This window comes from Staurois parvus, unplaced genomic scaffold (genome assembly GCF_062004578.1).
Source record: "Staurois parvus isolate SC_StPar_1 unplaced genomic scaffold, SC_StPar_1.0 ptg003791l, whole genome shotgun sequence".
Taxonomy (NCBI): Eukaryota; Metazoa; Chordata; class Amphibia; order Anura; family Ranidae; genus Staurois; species Staurois parvus.
Genome location: NW_028321587.1, coordinates 1 through 24053, shown reverse-complemented (window position 1 = coordinate 24053; position 24053 = coordinate 1). Strand labels below are relative to the sequence as shown.

Below are 24053 nucleotides of genomic sequence, written 5' to 3'. Positions count from 1 at the left end.
TGCTTTATCCCGGGTACATGCCTGCCTGGCTACTGGTGTTACAACCCCAAGGTTGAAACAAGAGGGGGGGGGGTATGTGACAGTAGGCAGGTGAAATCACCTGGTTGCGTCCTGGATGGACGATATATTTGTCCGAGGTTCAGGGTTTATGGGGATTTGTACCACTAGAGGGAAGTGCTGAGTCCTTCAGCACTGAGATAATGAGCCCAGCTGAAGGTAGTGGGCTCATTAACACCTGTATAAAGCTTCCCAGAGTGCTTAGGGAGTGGCTCCACCCTGGAACCAGATCTGTGCCTGAACTGTCTGGGGAGCTGACCTGTTATCTGTGTGCAGAGAGACCAAAGCCTGTGTGGCTAACCTCCCAGTACTAGCAACTAGGTATAGCAGCAGGCTGTACCTAGTGGGTAGCTAGGGAAAAGCTGTTGTTGCAGTAAGTAGCCAAGTTGGCCAGGATTTATTTTGATGTTTCTTTTTGGTTTATCATTTTTTTCTGTAAATATTGTAAATAAATTGCACCTGTTTGTTTTCACCTCCACTATTGTTGTGCTGTGCCTATCTTTTTGTGTTGTGCACCCATCCAGGGGGTCACACACACCCGCTGCCGAGCTAACCTTGTTACAATATATATACTGAATATGGACAAAATTGTAGTATTTCAAATATATGTTAACATATTGGGGAAGAATATTTTTTAAATATATTTTTCTTCCATGATTACACCCACAGTTGATCCAGAGGAAGGCAAAAACCCCCAGCAAACCACGATCCAATCTGCTCCTGCAGGGAAATAAAATTCCATCCTGATCCCCCGAGAGGCAATCGGATATTCCCTGGATCAAGTTTCCTTATAAATGTTATATCCAGTTATATTCTGAAAAGTATCTGAATGTGACCCGGCATCAGCCTTTTGTACTCCAATACGCAGCAGAGCTCAGACTAGGAGAGGGGGGACGCAGCAAAAGCAGCCGATCATTTGTGCCGCAGTGCCGATATGCTAGCAAGAAACCTATTGTTGGAGGAGAGAGCAGAGTGACAGAGCTAAGCTCGTTAGTCTGCTGCTTCTCCTCTCACCGTCCAATCACAGGGCGAGGAGACAAGACCCGTGCGCGTTACCGAACCGCAGCAGGGAAAAATCAGGTCTCCTAAATCTCAGAGCTGCGAAGTGACAGATAAAGCTGTACAAAGTCAATAAATCCAAGCGCACAAAAGAGCCATCCATGTGGAGAAATGCATAAACATGAGCACTCCACTGCTGTATAGTGAATCCAAGAGCATCAAGGAAATGAGCGCTGTGAGGTGTTCCAACTGTCAGTGCGGTCAAATGGTTTGACGCGTTTCGGGGACGAGTCCCTTTCCTCGGAGCTGCAACTGTGGGCTGGTAACTGTGGTGTATGGAGGCTGGTCAGCAGCTCTGAGGAAAGGGACTCGTCCCCGAAACGCGTCGGACATTTGACCGCACTGACAGTAATTGGCATGTAAGGCAGCCTTTTTTTTGCATTTAAAGATCCCCATTCTGTTAAAGTATGAGAGGATGTCTATTTTCTTTTTAGTAGTCAGTGATAGCTTACTGGGGGCTAGAATATTTTTTCATGTGCGTTGCCTCCTGAAGGTCACCTGAGGGGCTGGAGGGAAGAACTTGGGCTAATTTAGGATCAAGTTGAAGGATGTGCCAGTGTGATGGTGATGTTACGATGTGCTATATCACAGGCTATCCCCCCTTCAGTCTATTATGAATGCTGCTACTAGACTCATCCACCTTACCAACCGATCAGCGACTGCTGCTAGACTCATCCACCTTACCAACCGATCAGCGACTGCTGCTAGACTCATCCACCTTACCAACCGATCAGCGACTGCTGCCAGATTCATCCGCCTTACCGACTGATCAGCGACTGCTGCTAGACTCATCCACCTTACCAACCGATCAGCGACTGCTGCTAGACTCATCCTCCTTACCAACCGATCCGCGACTGCTGCTAGACTCATCCTCCTTACCAACCGATCCGCGACTGCTGCTAGACTCATCCTCCTTACCAACCGATCCGCGACTGCTGCTAGACTCGTCCACCTTACCAACCAATCAGCGACTGCTGATAGACTCATCCACCTTACCGACCAATCAGCGACTACTGCTAGACTCATCCTCCTTACCGACCGATCAGGGACTGCTGCTAGACTCATCCACCTTACAAACCAATCAGCGACTGCTGCTAGACTCATCCACTTTACCGACCGATCAGCGACTGCTGCTAGACTCATCCTCCTTACAAACCAATCAGCGACTGCTGCTAGACTCATCCACCTTACCGACTGATCAGCGACTGCTGCTAGACTCATCCACCTTACCGACCAATCAGGGACTGCTGCTAGACTCAGTCACCTTACAAACCAATCAGCGACTGCTGCTAAACTCATCCACCTTACTGACCGATCAGCGACTGCCGCTAGACTCATCCACCTTACCAACTGATCATCAACTACTGCTAGATTCATCCACTTTACCGATCAGTGACTGCTGCTAGACTCATCCACCTTACCAACCAATCAGCGACTGCTGCTACACTCATCCACCTTACCAACCGATCAGCGACTGCTGCTAGACTCATCCACCTTACCAACTGATCAGCAACTACTGCTAGATTCATCCACTTTACCGACCGATCAGCGACTGCTGCTAGACTCATTCACCTTACCGACTGATCGGTTGGTAAGGTGTATGAGTCTGGCAGCAGTTGCTGATCGGTCGGTAAGGTGGATGAGTCTAGCAGCAGTCGCTGATCGGTCGGTAAGGTGGATGAATCTAGCAGTAGTTTCTGATCAGTTGGTAAGGTGGATGAGTCTAGCAGCAGTCGCTGATCGGTCGGTAAGGTGGATGAGTCTAGCAGCAGTCGCTGATCGGTTGGTAAGGTGTATGAGTCTGGCAGCAGTCGCTGATTGGAGACTGCTGCTAGACTCATACACCTTACCAACCGATCAGAGACTGCTGCTAGATTCATCCACCTTACTAACCGATCAGTGACTGCTGCTAGACTCATCCACCTTACCTACGATCAGTGACTGCTGCTAGACTCATCCACCTTACCAACCGATCAGCGACTGCTGCCCCTCTCTGCCAATCCCTTCATTGGCTTCCACTAACCCAACATATAAAATTCAAAATACTAACCACAGCTTACAAAGCCATCCACAACACTGCCCCAGCTACAATCGTCAACCTCATCCACAGATACCGCCCAAATCGCCCACTCCGCTCCTCCCATGATATCCTCCTCTCTAGCTCCCTCATCACCTCCACCCATGCTCGCCTCCAGGACTTCTCCAGAGCCTCTCCCATCCTCTGGAACTCCCTACCACAGCATGTCCGGTCAGGCCCCACCCTGTCTGCCTTTAGGCAATCTTTGAAAACTCACTTCTTCAGGGAAGCCTACCCCACCTCCACCTAAGAACTGTACTTGAATCCCCTCCACCAGATCATCCCCCGCAGCTATCACCTTTTGTATCCCCTCCCCCTTCCTTTACATTGTAAGCTCCACGGGCCGGGCCCTCCTATTCCTTCTGTACTGAAATGTATTGTAATTTTACTGTCTCCCTTATATTGTAAAGCGCTGCGCAAACTGTTGGTGCCATAAATCCTGTATAATAATAATATATTATATCCTGTGATATGTTGGTCCTGGGTTCTAGACTTAATGTGTTTCATAAACGCTTCATTAATTAAGGATGGAGGGTAACTTTTCTCCAAAAACCTAGTCGACAATATGTCACCCTGTTCTTGGTAATCCTCCAACTTTGAGCAATTCCTCCTCAGTCTATAGAACTGACCACTTGGAATATTGTTCTTCCACCCAGGGTGATGGCAACTTGAATAATGTAGATATGAGTTGCCCCCTGTAGGTTTTATGTGATTGGTGGTGCTAACATGGCCAATGGCTAATATGGCTGATAGAACGAAGTCTAAAAACATGGGTAAAACATGGGTTGAATACTGTGTTGGAATTACAGTATTCAACAAAAGGTAAGAATGTGTCTAGGTCACCATGCCAAATAAGAAGAATGTCATCAATGTAGCTACCGAAAAAAATGATGTGTTTGGCAAAATGATTATCAGACCATATATAGCGTTTTTCCCATAGGCCCATGGTCGGGTTGGCATAACACGGAGCAAAATTGGCTCCCATGGCCGTGCCATTGGTCTGCAAATAAAATTGATCTATAAACGTGAAGTAATTATGGCTAAGACAAAATTCTTTGCAGTCTACTATAAAATGTGCCTGGGTGGAATTCATCCAGGAGTCTAGGGACAAAAAGTGCTGGAGTGCTGCTAGGCCTACCTGATGGGGGATAGACATGTAAAGGGAGGACAGATCCAATGAAGCCAAATTATAACCTAAGTCCTACCTATATTATTATTATTATTACATCGAGTTTATATAGCGCCAAAGGGTTTGCTCAGCGCTGTACAATAGAGGGGGGGACAATACATGGCACAGTACAACAAAAACGAACAGCGTACGAGGGGTAAGAGGGCCCTACTCTTTCAAGCTTACAATCTAGGAGGGAGGGGGTAGTGGTACAATAGGAAGTGGCTGAGGGGAATGAGGGGTGGGAGGAAAGAGGGAGAATGGCCGTTAGGTAAGGGTGGGGTAGGCTTCCCTGAAGAGATGGGTTTTGAGGGAGCGCCTGAATGTGAAGAGGGAAGGCGACAGTCTGATGGATTGGGGCAGTGAGTTCCAGAGGATGGGGGAGGACCTGGAGATGTCCTGCAGTCGTGCATGGGAGGAGGAGACCAGGGAGCAGGATAGAAGGAGGTCCAGTGAGGAGCGAAGGGTACGGGTAGGGCGGTACTTGGGGATCAGGTTGGTGAGGTAGTCAGGGGCAGTGTTGTGAACGGCTTTGTAGGTCAGGGTAAGAAGTTTAAATTTGATGCGTTGGGCAATCGGGAGCCAGTGGAGGGAGAGGCAGAGGGGGGTGGCAGAGGTGGAGCGGGTGGTGAAGTGGATGAGTCTAGCCGCTGAGTTCAGGATGGTCTGGAGCGGGGAGAGCCTGCACTTGGGTAGGCCGGTGAGAAGAGAATTACAGTAGTCAAGGCGTGAGATGATGAGGGAGTGTACTAGAAGTTTGGTGGTGTCAGGGGTGAGGAAGGTACGTATCTTGGCAATGTTGCGGAGATGGAGCCTGCATGTGTTTGTGAGGGATTTGACATGCGGTTGGAAGGAGAGGTTCGAGTCAAGAATGATGCCAAGGACTTTGGCTTGCGGGGCGGGAGTGATAGTGGAGTTGTTAGTGATGATGGATAGGATGGGGGGGGGGGGGGGTGTGGGCAGGGGGAAATATATTGTTTTAAACATCAATAATGTGGCTTGAGTCCCTTATAAAAGAGGGCAATTGGCTGACCAAAGGTTGGACAAAGTAATCTATATATTTGGATAGGCCACTCCTAAAACTATTGGTGCAGGCCACAATCGGTTGTCCTGGAAGATTGGTGGTAGATTTATGGACCTTTGGGAGATGGTAAAAATATGGGGTACTGCAGATGGGAGTAAAAACGATTTTTCTTTTTTGTTTAGAACTCCATCCCTGAAACCATTAAGAACCTTCTGAAATACGGGTAACGGATCTTCTTTCAAATTTTTGATACGTATTACTATCTGACAGAAGACGTATGGAGTCGTTGATGTATTCAACCGTGTTTTGGCCTACTAAACTGCTGCCTTTGTCCACCTGCTTGATAATAATGCTCTTGTTCAGTTCAAGCTCCTTAAGACCTCTTGCCTCAGGGGTGGTGATGTTTCTACTGGCAGGTGGGGAATCGCACAGGGTCAATAAATCTCTATAAACAACCTGATAAAAGGTTTCTATAAATGGCCCCTTAGATCGTACTGGATGAAAAGTGGACTTGGGTTTGAAACCTGTACGAGTTATGTCTGGATCCAGTGAAATGAAATATTCATCATTATCAACATGGTTATCTGACTCTTCCAGGATCCGAACTAGTTCTTGGTCACTATCCTGAAGGGAGGACTCATTGTCTGGAGTCTGTGATGAGGTAACGTGTGGGATAGTTTGAGAAGTGTCTTTTAACTACTTGCCAACCGCAGATAGCCGAATGACGTCTACCCTGCGGCTGGCCAGTTCTGGGAGGGAGTCATATGACGTCCTCCCAGAACGAGCTCTCCTGCGCGCCCCCGGCAATCTCCATGATCGCTGTGTCATACGGACACAGCTGATCACGTGATGTGGTAAAAGGCCGATCAGCCATGTCCAATGACACGCTGATCACCGGGAAATGCAATTGCCGGTTCTCGGCTGCACTTTCCTCACGCTGTCAGAGCGTGAGGAAAGTACTGCCGAGAAGCGGCAGTTGTCAGAGCAGGGATCGGCACCGATCATCGAGGCACTGATAATCAGTGCCCCGATGATCGGTGCCCAGCAGTGCCACCCACCAGTTCCGCACAGCAGTACGCCCACCTGTGCCCAGCAGTGCACCCTCCTGTGCAGCCAATCAGTGCCACTAGTCAGTGCCCAGCAATTGCGCCAGTCAATGCCTAGCAGTGCCGCCAGTAAGTGCTCAGCAGTGATGCCAGTCAGTGACACCTATCAGTGCTGCCTATCAGTGCCACCTCATTAGTGCTGCCTATCCGTGCCCATCAGTGCTGCCTCATCAACGCACATCAGTGAAGGAGAAAAAGTATCTGTTTGAAAAATTTTATTTTTTTGCACTTTTTTTGTTTATAGTGCAAAAAGTAAAGTGCCCAGCGGCGATTAAATACCACCAAAATAAATCTCTATTTGTGAGAAAAAAAAATGATAAAAATTTCATATGGGTACTGTAGCAAACTAGCTCATCAGAGTTGGACGCGGAGTTCCCATTTTCTATTGGAGGTATTTCTCAATCCTTCATTCCCTACCCCCTCCCTTCCTGAGAGGCCCATTGTCAGCTGGTGTGTGCTGGTTAAGGGGGTCAACCGCAGGTTAAGGCATCCCTAGTTTGGTGCCGAGCAGTCTGCGATAGTGTAACTTTCCTCACCTAGTCCTGATAAGGCCAGCATTTCTCAGTGAATTGGGAAGCACTGACCCAAGAAACTTATGTAGGCTCACCCATCATAAAACAGATAAGGCAGCTTCTCCCAGGACTTGAAAGAAGTCGAAACCTCACAGAACCCAACAGTTAAAGATGACAGAAGAAATGAACATTCTTCAGTCAGGATTTTTCCCCTATGTTTCATGTCATGGATTATGACAGATGTTGGTTCTAATTCAGAGTTCTCCTGACCACTCCCAAAACAGCGTAGTGGCCAGTGTTCAGAGCCGCTTCCCCCCCTTGAGAGGGATTTTAAAAATACAGGCTGACAAGCCTAATGAGAAGCAAAAGCACATCTCCCAACTTAACATCGGTAACAAAAGAGAGATCAAAGATCGTTCCGCTCTGCAACGTGGATCTGCTTACAAACCAAGGCATATTGGCAAGTAACTTAACCCTGTAACTTCCTTCCTATTATCTCTTTGCTGTATCTTTATATACATATATATATATATTTTCGTGACATCTCTTTGTAAATATTTTATTCCACCTGTTTGACTCTTTTAGTAATAAATCTTCTTTTTTTTTTTAAAAAGTGGTGGTGGCAGTGTGAAAGGATTAGTTGCGTAATTAACCCGACCCAGTAACAAAGCGCGTTCAGGCTGCAGGCACAGATTGTAGCCCATTAGCTGGACTTGAAAAAAAGTCCCCTTACCTCAGGCTGCAGGCACAGATTGTAGCCCATTAGCTGGACTTGAAAAAAAGCCCCCTTACCCAGATGTTGCAGGAAAGGAACATCCGCTACCACTGGCGATTTCCATTCCAGCTCCAAACGATGCATCAGGGTAAATCCGCCCTTTTTTGCACGATCGGAGACTTACCTACATTTTTAGGGGTGTTTGGCCTACATCAATCGCTGTGCAGGGTGCAGCTGGGTGTGGCCTTGTTATGCGTGTCACACCGCGGTTTTAAATCGGCCGATCCTTCGGTCACGAGTTTGGTGAGAAGGTCTGGGGTCTGACGCCGCGGCCGTGACGTATTACTGTTGGTCGCGGTCGTGCAATTGTCGCATGTTGGTGGCGGCAACCGTGCGATCGTGACAGGTACAATCTTGCATGACCGCGCAATTGTCAAAGTGCGTCAGCGCTGAAAGCTGAAAATTGGCCTGGTAAAGAAGGGGGTATAAGTGTCCGGTAGGCGAGGGGTCAATGGTCAGGGACCGGATAAACCTATTCAGGTCTTAAAATGACCTGAATTTATTCTGACCCACTACTGGTGAAAAAGCTTAACCCCTTCTTCAACAGAGACAAAATGTGGGTAGATAAATTGTAGATCTTTATAGTGCTGCTGATACTGGCTGGTCGGTTCTTTCTGCTGCCTCATCTAGATTTCTTTTATCCTTCATGTTCCCCATTGGGAGGACCTCTAAAAAAAGCTGAGGAAGAGGGGGTGTTGTCATCCTCTATCAATGCCAAAATGGCCGATTTAGCTCCTCCCGGGGGAAAAGAATCAAAATCCCGAGAAAGCGGGCTGTAACGATTATGTGTGGGGATGGAGAAAGAGCCACTATTTGATCGTTGTTCTGTGAACAACGATCCAATAGTTAGCGGCTCTTTTTCCATTGACTAGTGTAGTATATTGTGGAGTGATATTATTGATAGGTATACTATTGGTAGGTCCAGAGGAATTGTGACCGGCCGGTATGTGACATGAGTAATAGGATGCTGGAACCTCACCGCCCGGCTCAGGAGCTTCAGGCTTTTTTCACTGATGTTGTTACTGACAGCAATGGACAAGGTTTCTAAAGCTGGAACATCAAATCTGGAAAATAAGAGGAAATATGTTTTATAGCAAAAAGTAAAAAGAAACTTTTTTTTTCTTTTTTTCAAAATTGTCGGTCTTTTTTTGTTTATAGCACAAAAATAAAAATGGACAGGCAATCAAATACCACCAAAAGAAAGCTCTATTTGTGGGGGGAAAAAAAGGACGTAAATTTAATTTGGGTGCAGTGTTGCATGACCGCGCAATTGTCAGTTAAACTAATGCAGCGTCAGAACCCAAAAAAATACCTGGTCAAAAAGGGTGGGGGGGAATCCTCAGGAGGACAAGTGATTAACCTTTTGCCGACCATGTACTGCATGGTGCGGGACCTCTGCGGAGAGGCGACTGCTTGAATATAGAGGACAGGGATCCTTTTCTGCAGCATGCTGGCAGAAGAGAGACTTTTCTACTCAGTCCGGTGCTTCTTTTTAAAGAAAGCCAACTGTTAGACTCTGGACACCTTTCAGCTGATTTAAACTGAAAGTTCTATTGGGCTCAATAAAGGAAGCAGTTTAACCCCTTCCCGCCATCACCTCCCAGCCTTTTAACCATTTCAATACCAGGCAATTTTACCCCCTTCCTGCCCAGGCCATTTTTCAGGTTTCAGCACTCTCACAATTTGAATGACAATTGCGCGGTCATACAACATTGTACCCAGACTAAAATTTTATAATTTTCTTCACACAACTAGAGCTTTCTTTTGGTGGTATTTAATCACCGCCGGGGTTTTTATTTTTTTGCTAAATTAACAAAGAAAGACTGAAAATTTTGAAAAAAAAAAACAAAACACATTTTTCTTTGCTTCTGTTATAAAAGTTTGCAAATAAATAATTGTTCTTCATAAATTTAGGCCGAGATGTATTCTGCTACATGTCTTTGGTGAAAATAACCCAAATTAGGATGTATTATTTAGTTTGTAGGAAAGTTATAGAGTTCACAAACTATGGTATAGATCTGAGTATTGATCAATCCTGAAGTACTGACAGCCAATCTAATTTCTCTAGGTCCAAGAATGTCAGAACAGTACAGATATCCCCCAAATGTCAGGACGGTACAGATATCCCCCAAATGTCAGGACGGTACAGATATCCCCCAAATGTCAGGACGGTACAGATATCCCCCAAATGTCAGGACGGTACAGATATCCCCCAAATGTCAGGACGGTACAGATATCCCCCAAATGTCAGGACGGTACAGATATCCAAATGTCAGGACGGTACAGATATCCCCCAAATGTCAGGACAGTACAGATATCCCCCAAATGTCAGGACGGTACAGATATCCCCCAAATGTCAGGACGGTACAGATATCCAAATGTCAGGACGGTACAGATATCCCCCAAATGTCAGGACGGTACAGATATCCCCCAAATGTCAGGACGGTACAGATATCCCCCAAATGTCAGGACGGTACAGATATCCCCCAAATGTCAGGACGGTACAGATATCCAAATGTCAGGACGGTACAGATATCCCCCAAATGTCAGAACAGGACAGATATCCCCCAAATGTCAGGACAGATATCCCCCAAATGTCAGAACAGTACAGATATCCCCCAAATGTCAGGGCAGTACAGATATCCCCCAAATGTCAGCGCAGTACAGATATCCCCCAAATGTCAGCGCAGTACAGATATCCCCCAAATGTCAGGGCAGTACAGATATCCCCCAAATGTCAGCACAGTACAGATATCCCCCAAATGTCAGCGCAGTGCAGATATCCCCCAAATGTCAGGACAGTGCAGATGTCCCCCAAATGTCAGCACAGTACAGATATCCCCCAAATGTCAGGGCAGTGCAGATATCCCCCAAATGTCAGGACAGTACAGATATCCCCCAAATGTCAGGACAGTACAGATATCCCCCAAATGTCAGAACAGGACAGATATCCCCCAAATGTCAGAACAGGACAGATATCCCCCAAATGTCAGGACAGTACAGATATCCCCCAAATGTCAGGACAGGACAGATATCCCCCCCAAAAAAAAAACTATATATCTTTTTATTATTTTAAATTTTTTATTATTTTTATTATTTTTTTTCTTTTTTTTAAGATTTTTTTTTCATATTTCACTATGTCCAAAGTAGTACAATGTTACCATACTAACATTGTACTACTTTGGGAAGTCATCAGTATTTTTTTTTTTTTTACACAATTTGCTTATAGCAAAGAATTACAAAAGCATTTACCTGAATGACATCGATTCATTCAGGGCTTTTTTTTTTTTTGTGCTTAGCTGTGATTTGGCCACATTTGACATTTGCATGTGATCACTGTGACCATTCACAGCTAGACGCTAGTATACAATGGATGGTATAAATGAAGCCATCCATTGTATACAACTGTCATGTGACCTGCTGTGATTGGTCACAGCAGGTCACATGGTACCGGTAACGGGGCCGGTACTCAGATCTGTCATCGGCCGTGTCTGATAGATCGCGCAGTTGCGTGACTCTGCAAGCGCGAAAACTGCGCATGTGCGGGAGGACGCCAAATGGCGTCAAGTCTAGAGCGTTTTCCCGGCCGCCATTCGGCTATTTACCGGGAGGGAAGTGGTTGAAAGGTTTTAAATGCCAGGAGGCGGGCACTCCAGTCATGACCCCTGTGATTGGTAGCCATTTGATTGGAAAGCTCCTAATCACAAGTATGTACCGGGAGCTTTCAGGTACCGGCTGGTTACTGTGCTGGAAGCACACTCTCAGTACAGCAAAGTGTTTACATAGGGAAGCACATTGGCTTCCACTCGGCGTTAAAGCCGACCCACTGAGAGGCTCACTATATGTGTACAGCCGGCGGGAAGCCTAGACAATAATGAATTATTGGGCAGGGGTCTCCAAACTGTTCAAAGGGCCAGTTTACTGTCCTTCAGACTTTAGAGCGCCAGTTGAGGTAGAAAATGTCCTGGGCCCAGCACCAGTGAGAATAAACATGGCCCCAGGGTTGGTGGTCAGTAGGAGTAGTACCCCCATCATTGGTATCAGTGGGAGGAATAGTGTCCCATCATTGGTGTCAGTGGGAGGAATAGTGCCCCATCATTGGTGTCAGTGGGAGGAATAGTGTCCCATCATTGGTGTCAGTGGGAGGAATAGTGTCCCATCATTGGTGTCAGTGGGAGGAATAGTGTCCCATCCTTGGTGTCAGTGGGAGGAATAGTGTCCCATCCTTGGTGTCAGTGGGAGGAATAGTGCCCCATCATTGGTATCAGTGGGAGGAATAGTGTCCCATTGTTGGTGTCAGTGGAAGGAATAGTGCCCCATCAATGGTATCAGTGGAAGAAATATTGCCCCACTGTTGGTGTCAGTGGGAGGAAAAGTGTCCCATCATTGGTGTCAGTTGGAGGAATAGTGTCCCATCATTGGAGCCAGTGGGAGGAATAGTGCCCCATCATTGGTGTCAGTGAGAGGAATAGTGCCCCATCATTGGTGTCAGTGAGAGGAATAGTGCCCCATCATTGCTATAAGTGGAAGGAATAGTGCCCCATCATTGGTGTCAGTGGGAGGAATAGTGCCCCATCATTGGTATCAGTGGGAGGAATAGTGTCCCATCATTGGTATCAGTGGGAGGAATAGTGTCCCATCATTGGTATCAGTGGGAGGAATAGTGCCCCATCATTGGTGTCAGTGGGAGGAATAGTGCCCCATCGTTGGTGTCAGTGGGAGGAATAGTGCCCCATCGTTGGTGTCAGTGGGAGGAATAGTGTCCCATCGTTGGTGTCAGTGGGAGGAATAGTGCCCCATCGTTGGTGTCAGTGGGAGGAATAGTGTCCCATCGTTGGTGTCAGTGGAAGGAATAGTGCCCCATCATTGGTGTCAGTGGGAGGAATAGTGCCCCATCATTGGTGTCAGTGGGAGGAATAGTGTCCCATCATTGGTGTCAGTGGGAGGAATAGTGTCCCATCGTTGGTGTCAGTGGGAGGAATAGTGTCCCAAGTGCCGGATAAAGGCTAGCAAAGGGCTGCAGTCTGGAGATCTCTGGTTTAGGGTGTCCAGCTTTACAGAATACATTCAGTGCTGCAATAAGGGACTTGCCACTTCTGAATACAGACACTCACCTCTCTGCACAGAGTCTGAATATTTTGCGAATCTCCACAGACTGCCTGGCCAGGTCTCCGCTGTCCAGCCGAACGCCAACCGCCCTGTACCCGAGCTGATGTAATGCCAGGGCCACTGCACAGAAGTTGGGTACGCCACTCCTGCCAAGCAACACAGGGATGAGGGGACATTCCTTATGACCTTTCCAAAGCCTCAGCTTTAACAGACATTACAGTGTGAGCCCCTTTAGGTGCAGAACCTCAGTGATCTCAGTACAGCGCTGCGGTATATGTCAGAGCTATATAAATGTATAATAATAATAATAGTGTGTGACTGTGGGGGAGGGGACATTAGAGTGTAAGCTCCTCTGGTACAGAGACCGATGGGACTGTGGGGGAGGGGACATTAGAGTGTAAGCTCCTCTGGTACAGAGACAGATGTGACTGGCTCAGTGATCTCTGTACAGCGCTACGGTATATGTCAGAACTATATAAATGTATTATTATTATTATACAGTATTTATAAAGCGCCGATAGTCCGCTCAGCGCTGTACATTACAAAGGGGGACAGAACATGTGACAGAACAATACCAATACAATGCAAAACACGAGGGGATTGAGGGCCCTGCTACTTGGAGCTTACAATCTAGGAGGGAGGGGATGGTGGCACAGGAGGATAAAGCTGTGGGGGATGGGGTGGTAGGAAGAGTGGAGGAGGTCGGGAAGTTAGCAGGGGGTGGGGTAGGCTTCCCTGAAGAGGTGGGTTTTCAGGGTGCGCCTAAAGGAGAGGAGAGTAGGTGATAATCTGATGGATTGGGGCAGGGAGTTCCAGAGGATGGGTGACACCCTGGAGAAGTCCTGGAGGCGGGCATGGGAGGAGGAGACCAGGGAACTAGAGAGAAGGTCTTGTGAGGAGCGGAGTGTGCGTGTTGGGCGGTACTTGGATATTAGGTCAGTGATGTAGTTTGGGGCAGTATGGTGGACAGCTTTGTACGTCAGAGTTAGGATTTTGAATTTGATCTGTTGCACAATCGGAAGCCAGTGGAGGGATTGGCAGAGAGGGGTGGAGGACACTGAGTGGAGGTCAGTGGAGGGATTGGCAGAGAGGGGTGGAGGACACTGAATGGAAGCCAGTGGAGGGATTGGCAGAGAGGGGTGGAGGACGCTGAGTGGAGGCCAGTGGAGGGATTGGCAGAGAGGGGTGGAGGACACTGAGTGGAGGTCAGTGGAGGGATTGGCAGAGAGGGGTGGAGGACGCTGAGTGGAGGTCAGTGGAGGGATTGGCAGAGAGGGGTGGAGGACGCTGAGTGGAGGCCAGTGGAGGGATTGGCAGAGAGGGGTGGAGGACGCTGAGTGGAGGCCAGTGGAGGGATTGGCAGAGAGGGGTGGAGGACACTGAATGGAAGCCAGTGGAGGGATTGGCAGAGAGGGGTGGAGGACACTGAGTGGAGGCCAGTGGAGGGATTGGCAGAGGGGGGTGGAGGCCAGTGGAGGGATTGGCAGAGGGGGGTGGCAGAGACAGAGCGGTTGGTGAGGTGGATGGAGTCTGGCAGCCGTATTCAGGATGGACTGAAGCGGGGATAGCCAGCGGCGAGGCAGGCCAGTGAGGAGGGAGTTGCAGTAGTCGAGTCGTGATATGATGAGGGAGTGGATGAGCTGTTTAGTGGTTTCTGGGGTTAGGAACGTGCGGATTTTGGCGATGATCGTAATAATAGTGTGTGACTGTGGGGGAGGGGACATTAGAGTGTAAATATTTATTAAAATTCTTACAAACAGCGTAATAAAAACATATTTACATATATACAGACTAAAAAAATATATATACACAAACAAACATACAGAGCATCCATAAAGTATTCCCAGCTCTTACCTTTGACCACATTTTGTTATGTTACGGCCTTATTCCAAGATGGATTAAATTAATTTTTTCCCTCAACTCTCTACAAACAATTCCCAATAATGACAACGTGAAAGAAGTTCATTTTGAAATCTTTTGCAATGTATTTAAAGTAAATAAATAAATAAACCAAGGTTCCAAACTTCTTTCATTTACGGATGATGGAGGCCACTGTGCTCATTGGGACCTTCAATGCTGCAGACATTTTTCAGTACCCTTCCCCAGATCTGGGCCCTCATACAATCCTGTCTCGGAGGTCTACAGACAATTCCTTGGACTTCATGGCTTGGTTTGTGCTCTGACATGCACTGTTACCTGTGGGACCTTCTATAGACAGGGTTATGCCTTTCCTAATCATGTCCAATCCACTGAATGTCCCACAGGTGGACTCCAATCCACTGAATGTCCCACAGGTGGACTCCAATCCACTGAATGTCCCCACAGGTGGACTCCAATCCACTGAATGTCCCCACAGGTGGACTCCAATCCACTGAATGTCCCACAGGTGGACTCCAATCCACTGAATGTCCCACAGGTGGACTCCAATCCACTGAATGTCCCACAGGTGGACTCCAATCCACTGAATGTCCCACAGGTGGACTCCAATCCACTGAATGTCCCACAGGTGGACTCCAACCCACTGAATGTCCCACAGGTGGACTCCAACCCACTGAATGTCCCACAGGTGGACTCCAACCCACTGAATGTCCCACAGGTGGACTTCCATCCACTGAATGTCCCACAGGTGGACTCCAATCAAGTTGTGGAAACATCTGAAGGATGATCAGTGGGAACAAGATGCACCAGAGCTTAATTCTGAGTGTCATGGCAAAGGCTGGGAATACTTATGTACATGGGGGGGAGGGGGAGTTGTTTTTTTTTATTTTTAATAAATTGCAAAGATTTCAAAACAAACTTCTTTCACATTGCCATTATTGGTTATTGTTTGTAGAATTTGGAGAAAAAAAATGAAATTAATCCATTTTGGAATAAGGCCGTAACATCACAAAATGTGGCAAATTGAAGAGCTGTGAATAGCTTACTTCAGCACAGAAAACAGGAAACGGTGTGTGACTGTGGGGGGGTATTAGAGTGTAAGCTCCTCTGATGAAGAGACCAATAGGACTGGCTCAGTTTTCTCTGTACAGCGCTGCAGTATATGTCAGAGCTATATACATGTATAATAATAATAGTGTGTGACTGTGGGGGAGGGGACATTAGAGTGTAAGCTCCTCTGGTACAGAGACTGATGTGACTGTGGGGGAGGGGACATTAGAGTGTAAGCTCCTCTGGTACAGAGACCGATGGGACTGTGGGGGAGGGGACATTAGAGTGTAAGCTCCCCTGGTACAGAGACCGATGAGACTGTGGGGGAGGGGACATTAGAGTGTAAGCTCCCCTGGTACAGAGACCGATAGGACTGTGGGGGAGGGGACATTAGAGTGTAAGCTCCTCTGGTACAGAGACCGATGGGACTGTGGGGGAGGGGACATTAGAGTGTATACTCCTCTAGTACAGAGACTGATGGGACTGTGGGGGAGGGGACATTAGAGTGTAAGCTCCTCTGGTACAGAGACCGATGGGACTGTGGGGGAGGGGACATTAGAGTGTAAGCGCCTCTGGTACAGAGACCGATGGGACTGTGGGGGAGGGGACATTAGAGTGTAAGCTCCCCTGGTACAGAGACCGATGAGACTGTGGGGGAGGGGACATTAGAGTGTAAGCTCCTCTGGTACAGAGACCGATGGGACTGTGGGGGAGGGGACATTAGAGTGTATGCTCCTCTAGTACAGAGACTGATGGGACTGTGGGGGAGGGGACATTAGAGTGTAAGCTCCTCTGGTACAGAGACTGATGGGACTAGCTCAGTGTTCTCTGTACAGCACTGCGGTGTATGTTAGAGCTATATAAATGTATAATAATAGTGTGTGACTGTGGGGGAGGGGGCATTAGAGTGTAAGCTCCTCTGGTGCAGAGACCAATAGGACTGGCTCCGTGATCTCTGTACAGCGCTGTGGTATATGTTAGAGCTGTATAAAGGTATAAGACTAGCGTGTGACTGTGGGGGGGACCGTTGTACTGGAGTACAGCAAGACATAAACTGTGCAAGGCCTGCGTCCCATTCACCTCTTACATCATGACACTGTAGGTATCCACCACTACTAGGAAGCTTAGAGGGAAAGCGATGGCGTAGGATATGAAAGCCGCCAGTTCGCCTGTGTTTGTGCTGTGCGGAGGCCTCTTCAGGAGCTGGCACACTTTCTCCAAACACGTCCGAGAGAGCTCAAGGAAGTCCACCTCCTTTCCCTGGCCGCCTGCTGGCTGCAGAGCCTTGAAAAAAAGAAAAGTGTCAGCAGAAAAGGCCAACCACATAACAATATAGAAGAAAGAATAAGCGTTTACCGAGCGCTGTACTTCATCTATAGAGGAGAAAGAAGTCACGTAAGAGTGAGCCACGGTACCGGCCACGGGGATGCCGAATCTCTTTCCTGCCAAGACATTGCTGGTGCAATCAAAGCCTGGAGAGTGAGGGACACGGAAGATCAGAAAGGGGTAACATGGAATGTGGATCTCAATTAAAGTAGTTATAAACCTCATACATGAAATATGAACAAAGCATATCCCTCTATAGTGTGTACTTGTCTCATTTCAATACCATTTTGCACTGATTTTATTATTAATAAATATATATTTTTACATATTATTGCTTTTTTTATTTTGTCTTCAAATTAGCACAAATAAAGAACTCTGATTATCAGTTGATTTATTAAAATTAGTAGGGAATCTCCTTAATTCCAGATCATAAATTATATACTGATTATTTTCTCGGAGCCAAAGTTCTGACAACCTTAACGTGCTTCTAAGACCCATCCACGACCCATCTTCAGTGTTCTGGCTAAGGGAAGAAGGTTCTCGTCCAAGATTTTACAATACATGGCCCCGTCCATTGGCCCGTCACTGCGGCAGTCGGCCTGTACCTTTAGGAGAGAAAAAGCCCCAAAGCATAATGTTTCCACCTCCGTGCTTGATCTTAGGGTCATGGTCAGCATTTTTCTTCGGTGAGTCAAGTTATTGCCAAAGAGCTCAATTCTGGTCTCAATGGACCACAGAACTTTCCCCCAATCCTTCAGATGTTCATTGCCAAACTTCAGACATTCCTATATACAGTTGAGTTCAAAAAAATAGCAGTGTGTTGAAAAAAGTGAATAAAGCTGAAAATCCTTCTAATAGCTTTTATTTCCATCCACACAAATGCATTGGGAACACGACACATTCTATTCCAAATCAAAACATGAAGAAAAATACATCAAATTTGTGTTGTTCCATGAAAAAAATTGAAGAAAAGTGAATATTAGACGGTTCAAAAAAAATGGCCGTGTTTGTATTCTTCTTTACAAACTCCAACATTCACTATATAAACTGAGAAATGTTTGAAGATTTTGCTTTCCTTTGAATGACTTCATGAATATTTGGTTGTAGTCGCACTGTTTCTGAGAACTGCTGTACATCTGTGTTGCATGGAGTCCCCCAACTTCTGGCCCCTGTGATCAGGTATTCCAGCCCAGGATGATTGGACCACATTCCACAGTTCTTCTCTATTTCTTGGTTTTGCCTCAGAAACGGCATTTTTGATGTCACCCCACAAGTTTTCTATTGGATGAAGATCCGGGGATTGGGCTGGCCACTCCATAACGTCCATCTTGTTGGTCTGGAACCAAGATGTTGCCCGTTTACTGGTGTGTTTGGGGTCGTTGTCTTGTTGGAACACCCATTTCAAGGGCATTTCCTCTTCAGCATAAGGCAGCATGACCTCTTCAAGTATTCTGATTTATTCAAACTGATCCATGATCCCTGGTATGCGATAAATAGGCCCAACACCGTAGTATGAGAAACATCCCCATATCATGATGCTTGCACCACCATGCTTCACGGTCTTCACAGTGTACTGTGGCTTGAATTCAGTGTTTGGGGGTCGTCTGAAAAACTGTCTCCGCCCACTAGACCCAAAAAGAACAATCTTACTTCCATCAGTCCACAAAATGTTGCGCCATTTCTCTTTAGGCCGGTCAATGTGCTCTTTGGCAGATTGTAACCTCTTCAGCACACGTCTTTTTCCTAACAGTGGGACTTTGCGGGGACTTCTTGCAGATAGCTTGGCTTCACATCGGCGTCTTCTAATTGTAACAGTCCTCACAGGGAACGTCACACCTTCCTTCATCTTCCTGGAGCTGATTGTTGGCTGAGTCCGCCCCATTTTGGCTATTCTTCTATCCATTCCAATGGTAGTTTTTCGCTTTCTTCCACGTCTTTCAGGTTTTAGTTGCCATTTTAAAGCATTTGCCATCATTTTAGCTGAGCAGCCGATCATTTTCTGCACTTCTTTATATGTTTTCCCCTCTCCAATCAACTTTTTAATCAAGGTACGCTGTTCTTCTGAACAATGTCTGGAACGACCCATTTTCCTCAGAATTTCAGAGAGAAATGCACTGTAACCAGCATGTCCAACATTTGCTGCCTTCCTTCCTTAAATAAGGGCAATAATTGCCACCTGTTTTTCAAAGAATGAATGACCTCACTAATAGAACTCCACACTGCTATTATTGTGAACACGCCCCTTTCAATGAGTGATTCAATGACACAGAATCAGCAGCATGCATGTCATGACTGTTGGGTCTGTTGGATTTCTATGACTCTACTACACCTGCTAGGAAATTATCTGCCATGTAGAAATGTCATTTCTACCAAAAACAGTGAATGATCCGGTTAGTGATGTCTGACTGCTATTATTTTGAACACAACTGTATGTGCCTTCTTGAGGAGGGAGACCTAATGGGCGCTGCAAGATTTCAATCCATAGGGGCGTATTGTGTTACAAATGGTTTATTGCTGACTGGTCCCAACTTTTTTGAGATCATTCACAAGCTTCTCCCGTGTAGGTTTGGGAGGATCCCTCACCTTTCTTATGATCATCCTTACCCCATGAGGCAAAATCCTGAATGGAGCTCCAGACCGAGGGCAATTGTTGGTTATTTTGTATTTCTTTTATTTGCGAATAATCGCTCCAACAGTTGTCTCCTCACCAAGCTTCTTGCTGATGGACTTCTAGCCCGTTCCAGCCTTGTGCAGGTCTACAATCTTGTCCCTGATGTCCTTTGACAGCCTTTTGTCCATGATGGTGAATGGATGAAGGAGAATTTGGGGACAGGTGCCTTTTGTAGGCATAATGAGTTGTCGTTAGCAACACCATCCTAAATTGACAGGACTGATCTGTGCACCACATGAGCAGTCTGTGGGAGCCAGAATCATTGTTGGTTGGAAGGGGATCAAATACTTATTTTACTCACTGAACTGCGACTCAGTTTATAACATTTGTATCGTGCATTTTTTCTGGATTTTTGGTTGATATTCTGTCTCTATCAGATCATATATCTGTCAAAATACACCTATAATAGAAATTATAGACCCTTCAAGTGGGCAAACTTACAAAATCTGCAAGGGATCAAATAATTATTTTCCCCACTGTAAGGATTTAAAATGGTCAATATTGATTGAGTTCCCCTTTATTAGCTCGCTGAATTTCTAGCAGAAGCTCTTTTTGTAACAGGAAGTGCAGAACTCACTGGATTTTTGGTAGATCAACAGATATTCTTGTGTCGGTAATATGTACAAAGGGATAAAACTTGTGGAAATGTGAATGTACTGACTTTTTTTTTTTATGTTTTGCCCCAACATACACTTTAACAGTCATTCTAAAATTGATATTTTAACCCCTTAAGGACCGCCCTATAGCAGATATACTGCTCCAGGGCGGCGCCTGTGTGCAGGATCACATATATATACGTCATTCTGCATTTCCGGGTAGGGGGCGTGCTCCAGCAGTGGGCACACCCTACCTGCGCCGTCATTCGCGTCCGCGGATGTCAATCACCGGGTCCTGGCCAGTAATCACCCGCCAGCGCCTGGTAATTACCAAGCATCTCCGATTGTTTTGTTTACAAACAATCTTTCTCCCTGTCAGCTTGAGCACACTGCACAGTACAGTCATCCTGATCAGTGTGCTTACAGTGAAGCACACACCCCCTCCCCTAGTAAAACACTCCCAGCACATAGGTAACCCTTTGATCGCCCCTCACATTAACCCCTTCCTGCCCAGTGTCATTAGTACAGTATCAGTGCTTTTTTTTATACTTTGCAGTTCGATTTGCGTCAATACACAACGTATGCAAATTGCACCGCAAAGAATAGCATGCGCTTTGAACAGGAATGTGATTCCTGTCCAAAATCGCATGCGGTTTCCCCACTGCTCCTGTCTGAACCCGGGCCTGTCATAGCCTGAGTTCACACAGGAGCGGTGCAGGAAAGTTTCCCGCAGTGGAGAGTGAGCATGTGGGGGTGTATACGATGGAGGAAGATGCTCCATATTCTCAGCAGAAGGAGAGGAGAGAAAGAGGCGTGGATTTGAAATCCCTGCCGCTTTCTCTCCTCTCCTTGCAGAAATGACAGATCGGGTTAGAGGGCTTTTGATTGGTCAGCACCGTCTCATGGACGGTAATGACAAATTAGATGCCGTCTAGCCTGTACTGACATCGCTGCAGCGAGAGGAGAGAAAGCTGGCTCACAGGTCTGGGGATTTGAAATCCCAACCGCTTTCTCTCCTCTCCTTACAGGAATGACAGTTCGGGTTAGAGGGCTTTTGATTGGTCAGCACCGTCTCATGGACGGTAATGAAAAATCAGATGCCGCCTAGCCCGTACTGATGGAGAGGAGAGAGAAGCTGGTTCACAGGTCTGGGGATTTGAAATCCCTGCGGCTTTCTCTCCTCTTCTACAGCATCTGATTGGTCAGCACCATCCATTCAGTGGAACCCATAGGAGACCTGCACAGTCTTTTAGACCCCGGATGTCTCAGTAAAGAGAACATATCACCAAAGAAGCATCACTTAGGGCAATTTTTGTCCTCTGTGATGAAAAAAAAAAAAAATTAAATTGTAAAAAGGTTACACTGAAGCACAAGCCCCCTCCCCTCAAAAAACTTTTGAGCCCCCCCACATATATATATATAAATAAAAGCACCCCCCCTCCCCCCACATATATAAGCACATACAAATGTAAAACACACGCGTCGGGGGTGCCTACAAATTAAAACGCCAATTGCGATGCATGCTTTTACAAGCGTCTCCTATAGAAAATATAGGGTACTGAAGTTTGTCACCATTTCACAGGCGCACGTGAGGTTTGACATGTTGGGTAGCTATTTACGCGGTGCAACCTTGACTTTTATATTTTACAAAAAAAGAAAGGGTAATCCATTGCTTTGTTTATCCTAAATTTAACTTTAGTGTGTTTTTTACCTTTTCAGTAATATTGGGTTTCATAAAAAATTGTAACTACATTACAATACATAATTATTATTTTCAAGCTTACCCCACCCTCAGCTAATTGCCGATCTCCTCCACTCTTCCTACCATTCCATCCCCCACAGCTACCGTATATACTCGAGTATAAGCCGAGTTTTTCAGCACATTTTTTGTGCTGAAAAACGGCCCCCTCGGCTTATACTCGAGTCAAAGTCTGCAGATGACATGCCGTCCCTGTCATCTGGACACACTCCCGGGATCAATCCTCGCCGCTCCCTCCCTCTCCCATGGTAAACACTTACCGGTCAGATGTCTTCCTTCTCCGGCCGCTCTCCTCCTCTTCACTCGCTCCATCTTCGCGGTGCCGCTCGGCTCCTGCTCTCCAAGCTCCACCTCCTCGCTGGTGATTGGGCGCCTGTGTGCCTCTCCTGAGCTACAGTTCCGGCGGCCAATCACCGGCGAGGAGGTGAAGCTTGGAGAGCAGGAGCCGAGCGGCACCGCGAAGATGGAGCGAGTGAAGAGGAGGAGAGCGGCCGGAGAAGGAAGACATCTGACCGGTAAGTGTGTACCATGGGAGAGGGAGGGAGCGAGCGAGCCCAGGCTGGAGCAGGGGTCACCAACGATGGGGCACTATTCCTCCCCCCACTGACACCAACGATGGGGCACTATTCCTCCCACACTGACACCAATGATGGGGCACTATTCCTCCCACTGACACCAATGATGGGGCACTATTCCTCCCACTGACACCAACGATGGGGCACTTTTCCTCCCACACTGACACCAACGATGGGGCACTATTCCTCCCACTGACACCAACGATGGGGCACTATTCCTCCCCCCACTGACACCAACGATGGGGCACTATTCCTCCCACTGACACCAACGATGGGGCACTATTCCTCCCACACTGACACCAACGATGGGGCACCATTCCTCCCCCCACTGACACCAACGATGGGGCACTATTCCTCCCCCCACTGACACCAACGATGGGGCACTATTCCTCCCCCCACTGACACCAACGATGGGGCACTATTCCTCCCCCCACTGACACCAACGATGGGGCACTATTCCTCCCCCCTCGGCTTATACTCGAGTCAATAGTTTTTCCCAGTTTTTTGTGGTAAAATTAGGTACCTCGGCTTATATTCGGGTCGGCTTATACTCTAGTATATACGGTATCTCCTCCCGTACCACTATCCCCTCCCTCGTAGATTGTAAGCTCCAAGGAGCAGGGCCCTCGATCCCCTCATGTTTTGCATTGTATTGGTATTGTTCTGTCACATGTTCTGTCCCCCATTGTAATGTACAGCGCTGAGCGAACTGTTGGCGCTTTATAAATACTGTATAATAATAATAATAATAACTACCGCTATTTTATTCTCTAGAGCGGGGGGGTCTCCAAACTATGGCCCTCCAGGTGTTGAGGAACTGCAAGTCTCATGAGGCCTTGCAAGACAGCCATAGGCAAGACTTCCAGAGGCATGATGGGAGTTGTAGTACTTCAACAGCCGGATGGCCATAGTTTGGAGACCCCTGCTCTAGAGTGTCTGCTTTCAGAAAATATATTATTTTCAGGCCTAAAATTATTATTTTGAACATGTGTGCAAAAATCACAGAAATGGCTCTGGCAGCGAAAGGGCTAAAGGACAGGTAGAGAGCACTAGAGTGGGTTGTCAGGTAAGTAATGCAGCCTCTTCTGTAACCCCCCCCCCCCCCCCCACCCCAGACAAAGAGCATTTCACCCTTGCAGTGTGCTGGACCCCACTGCAACGGTTTTGATTTTTTTTTTTTTTTTTTATGGAATTGGGCTTTAAAGCTTGCACAGGACAATCTTTCAGCGAGGCCCACCTCCCACGTAGGAATACTTCGAGGCGGACAACCCTCCGTCTGGTCCCTGCGCCCTCCGAAGACCCATTTCCAGC

At 47.0% G+C, this 24053-nt stretch overlaps 1 protein-coding gene across 1 annotated transcript in view; it reads right to left on the bottom strand.

Annotated features, from left to right (window-relative positions):
• Positions 1–24049, bottom strand: part of LOC149427411 (nicotinate phosphoribosyltransferase-like) — a gene marked incomplete at both ends in the record, with an annotated part of 44739 nt that extends 20690 nt beyond the window's left edge. Inside the window, 5 exons of the mRNA XM_089668069.1 lie at positions 8758–8842; positions 12893–13033; positions 16903–17099; positions 17172–17287; positions 23980–24049. Of these exons, the coding sequence (XP_089524195.1) occupies positions 8758–8842; positions 12893–13033; positions 16903–17099; positions 17172–17287; positions 23980–24049 (609 nt within the window). The remainder of the gene's footprint in view (positions 1–8757; positions 8843–12892; positions 13034–16902; positions 17100–17171; positions 17288–23979) is intronic.
• Positions 24050–24053: the final 4 nt, after the last annotated feature.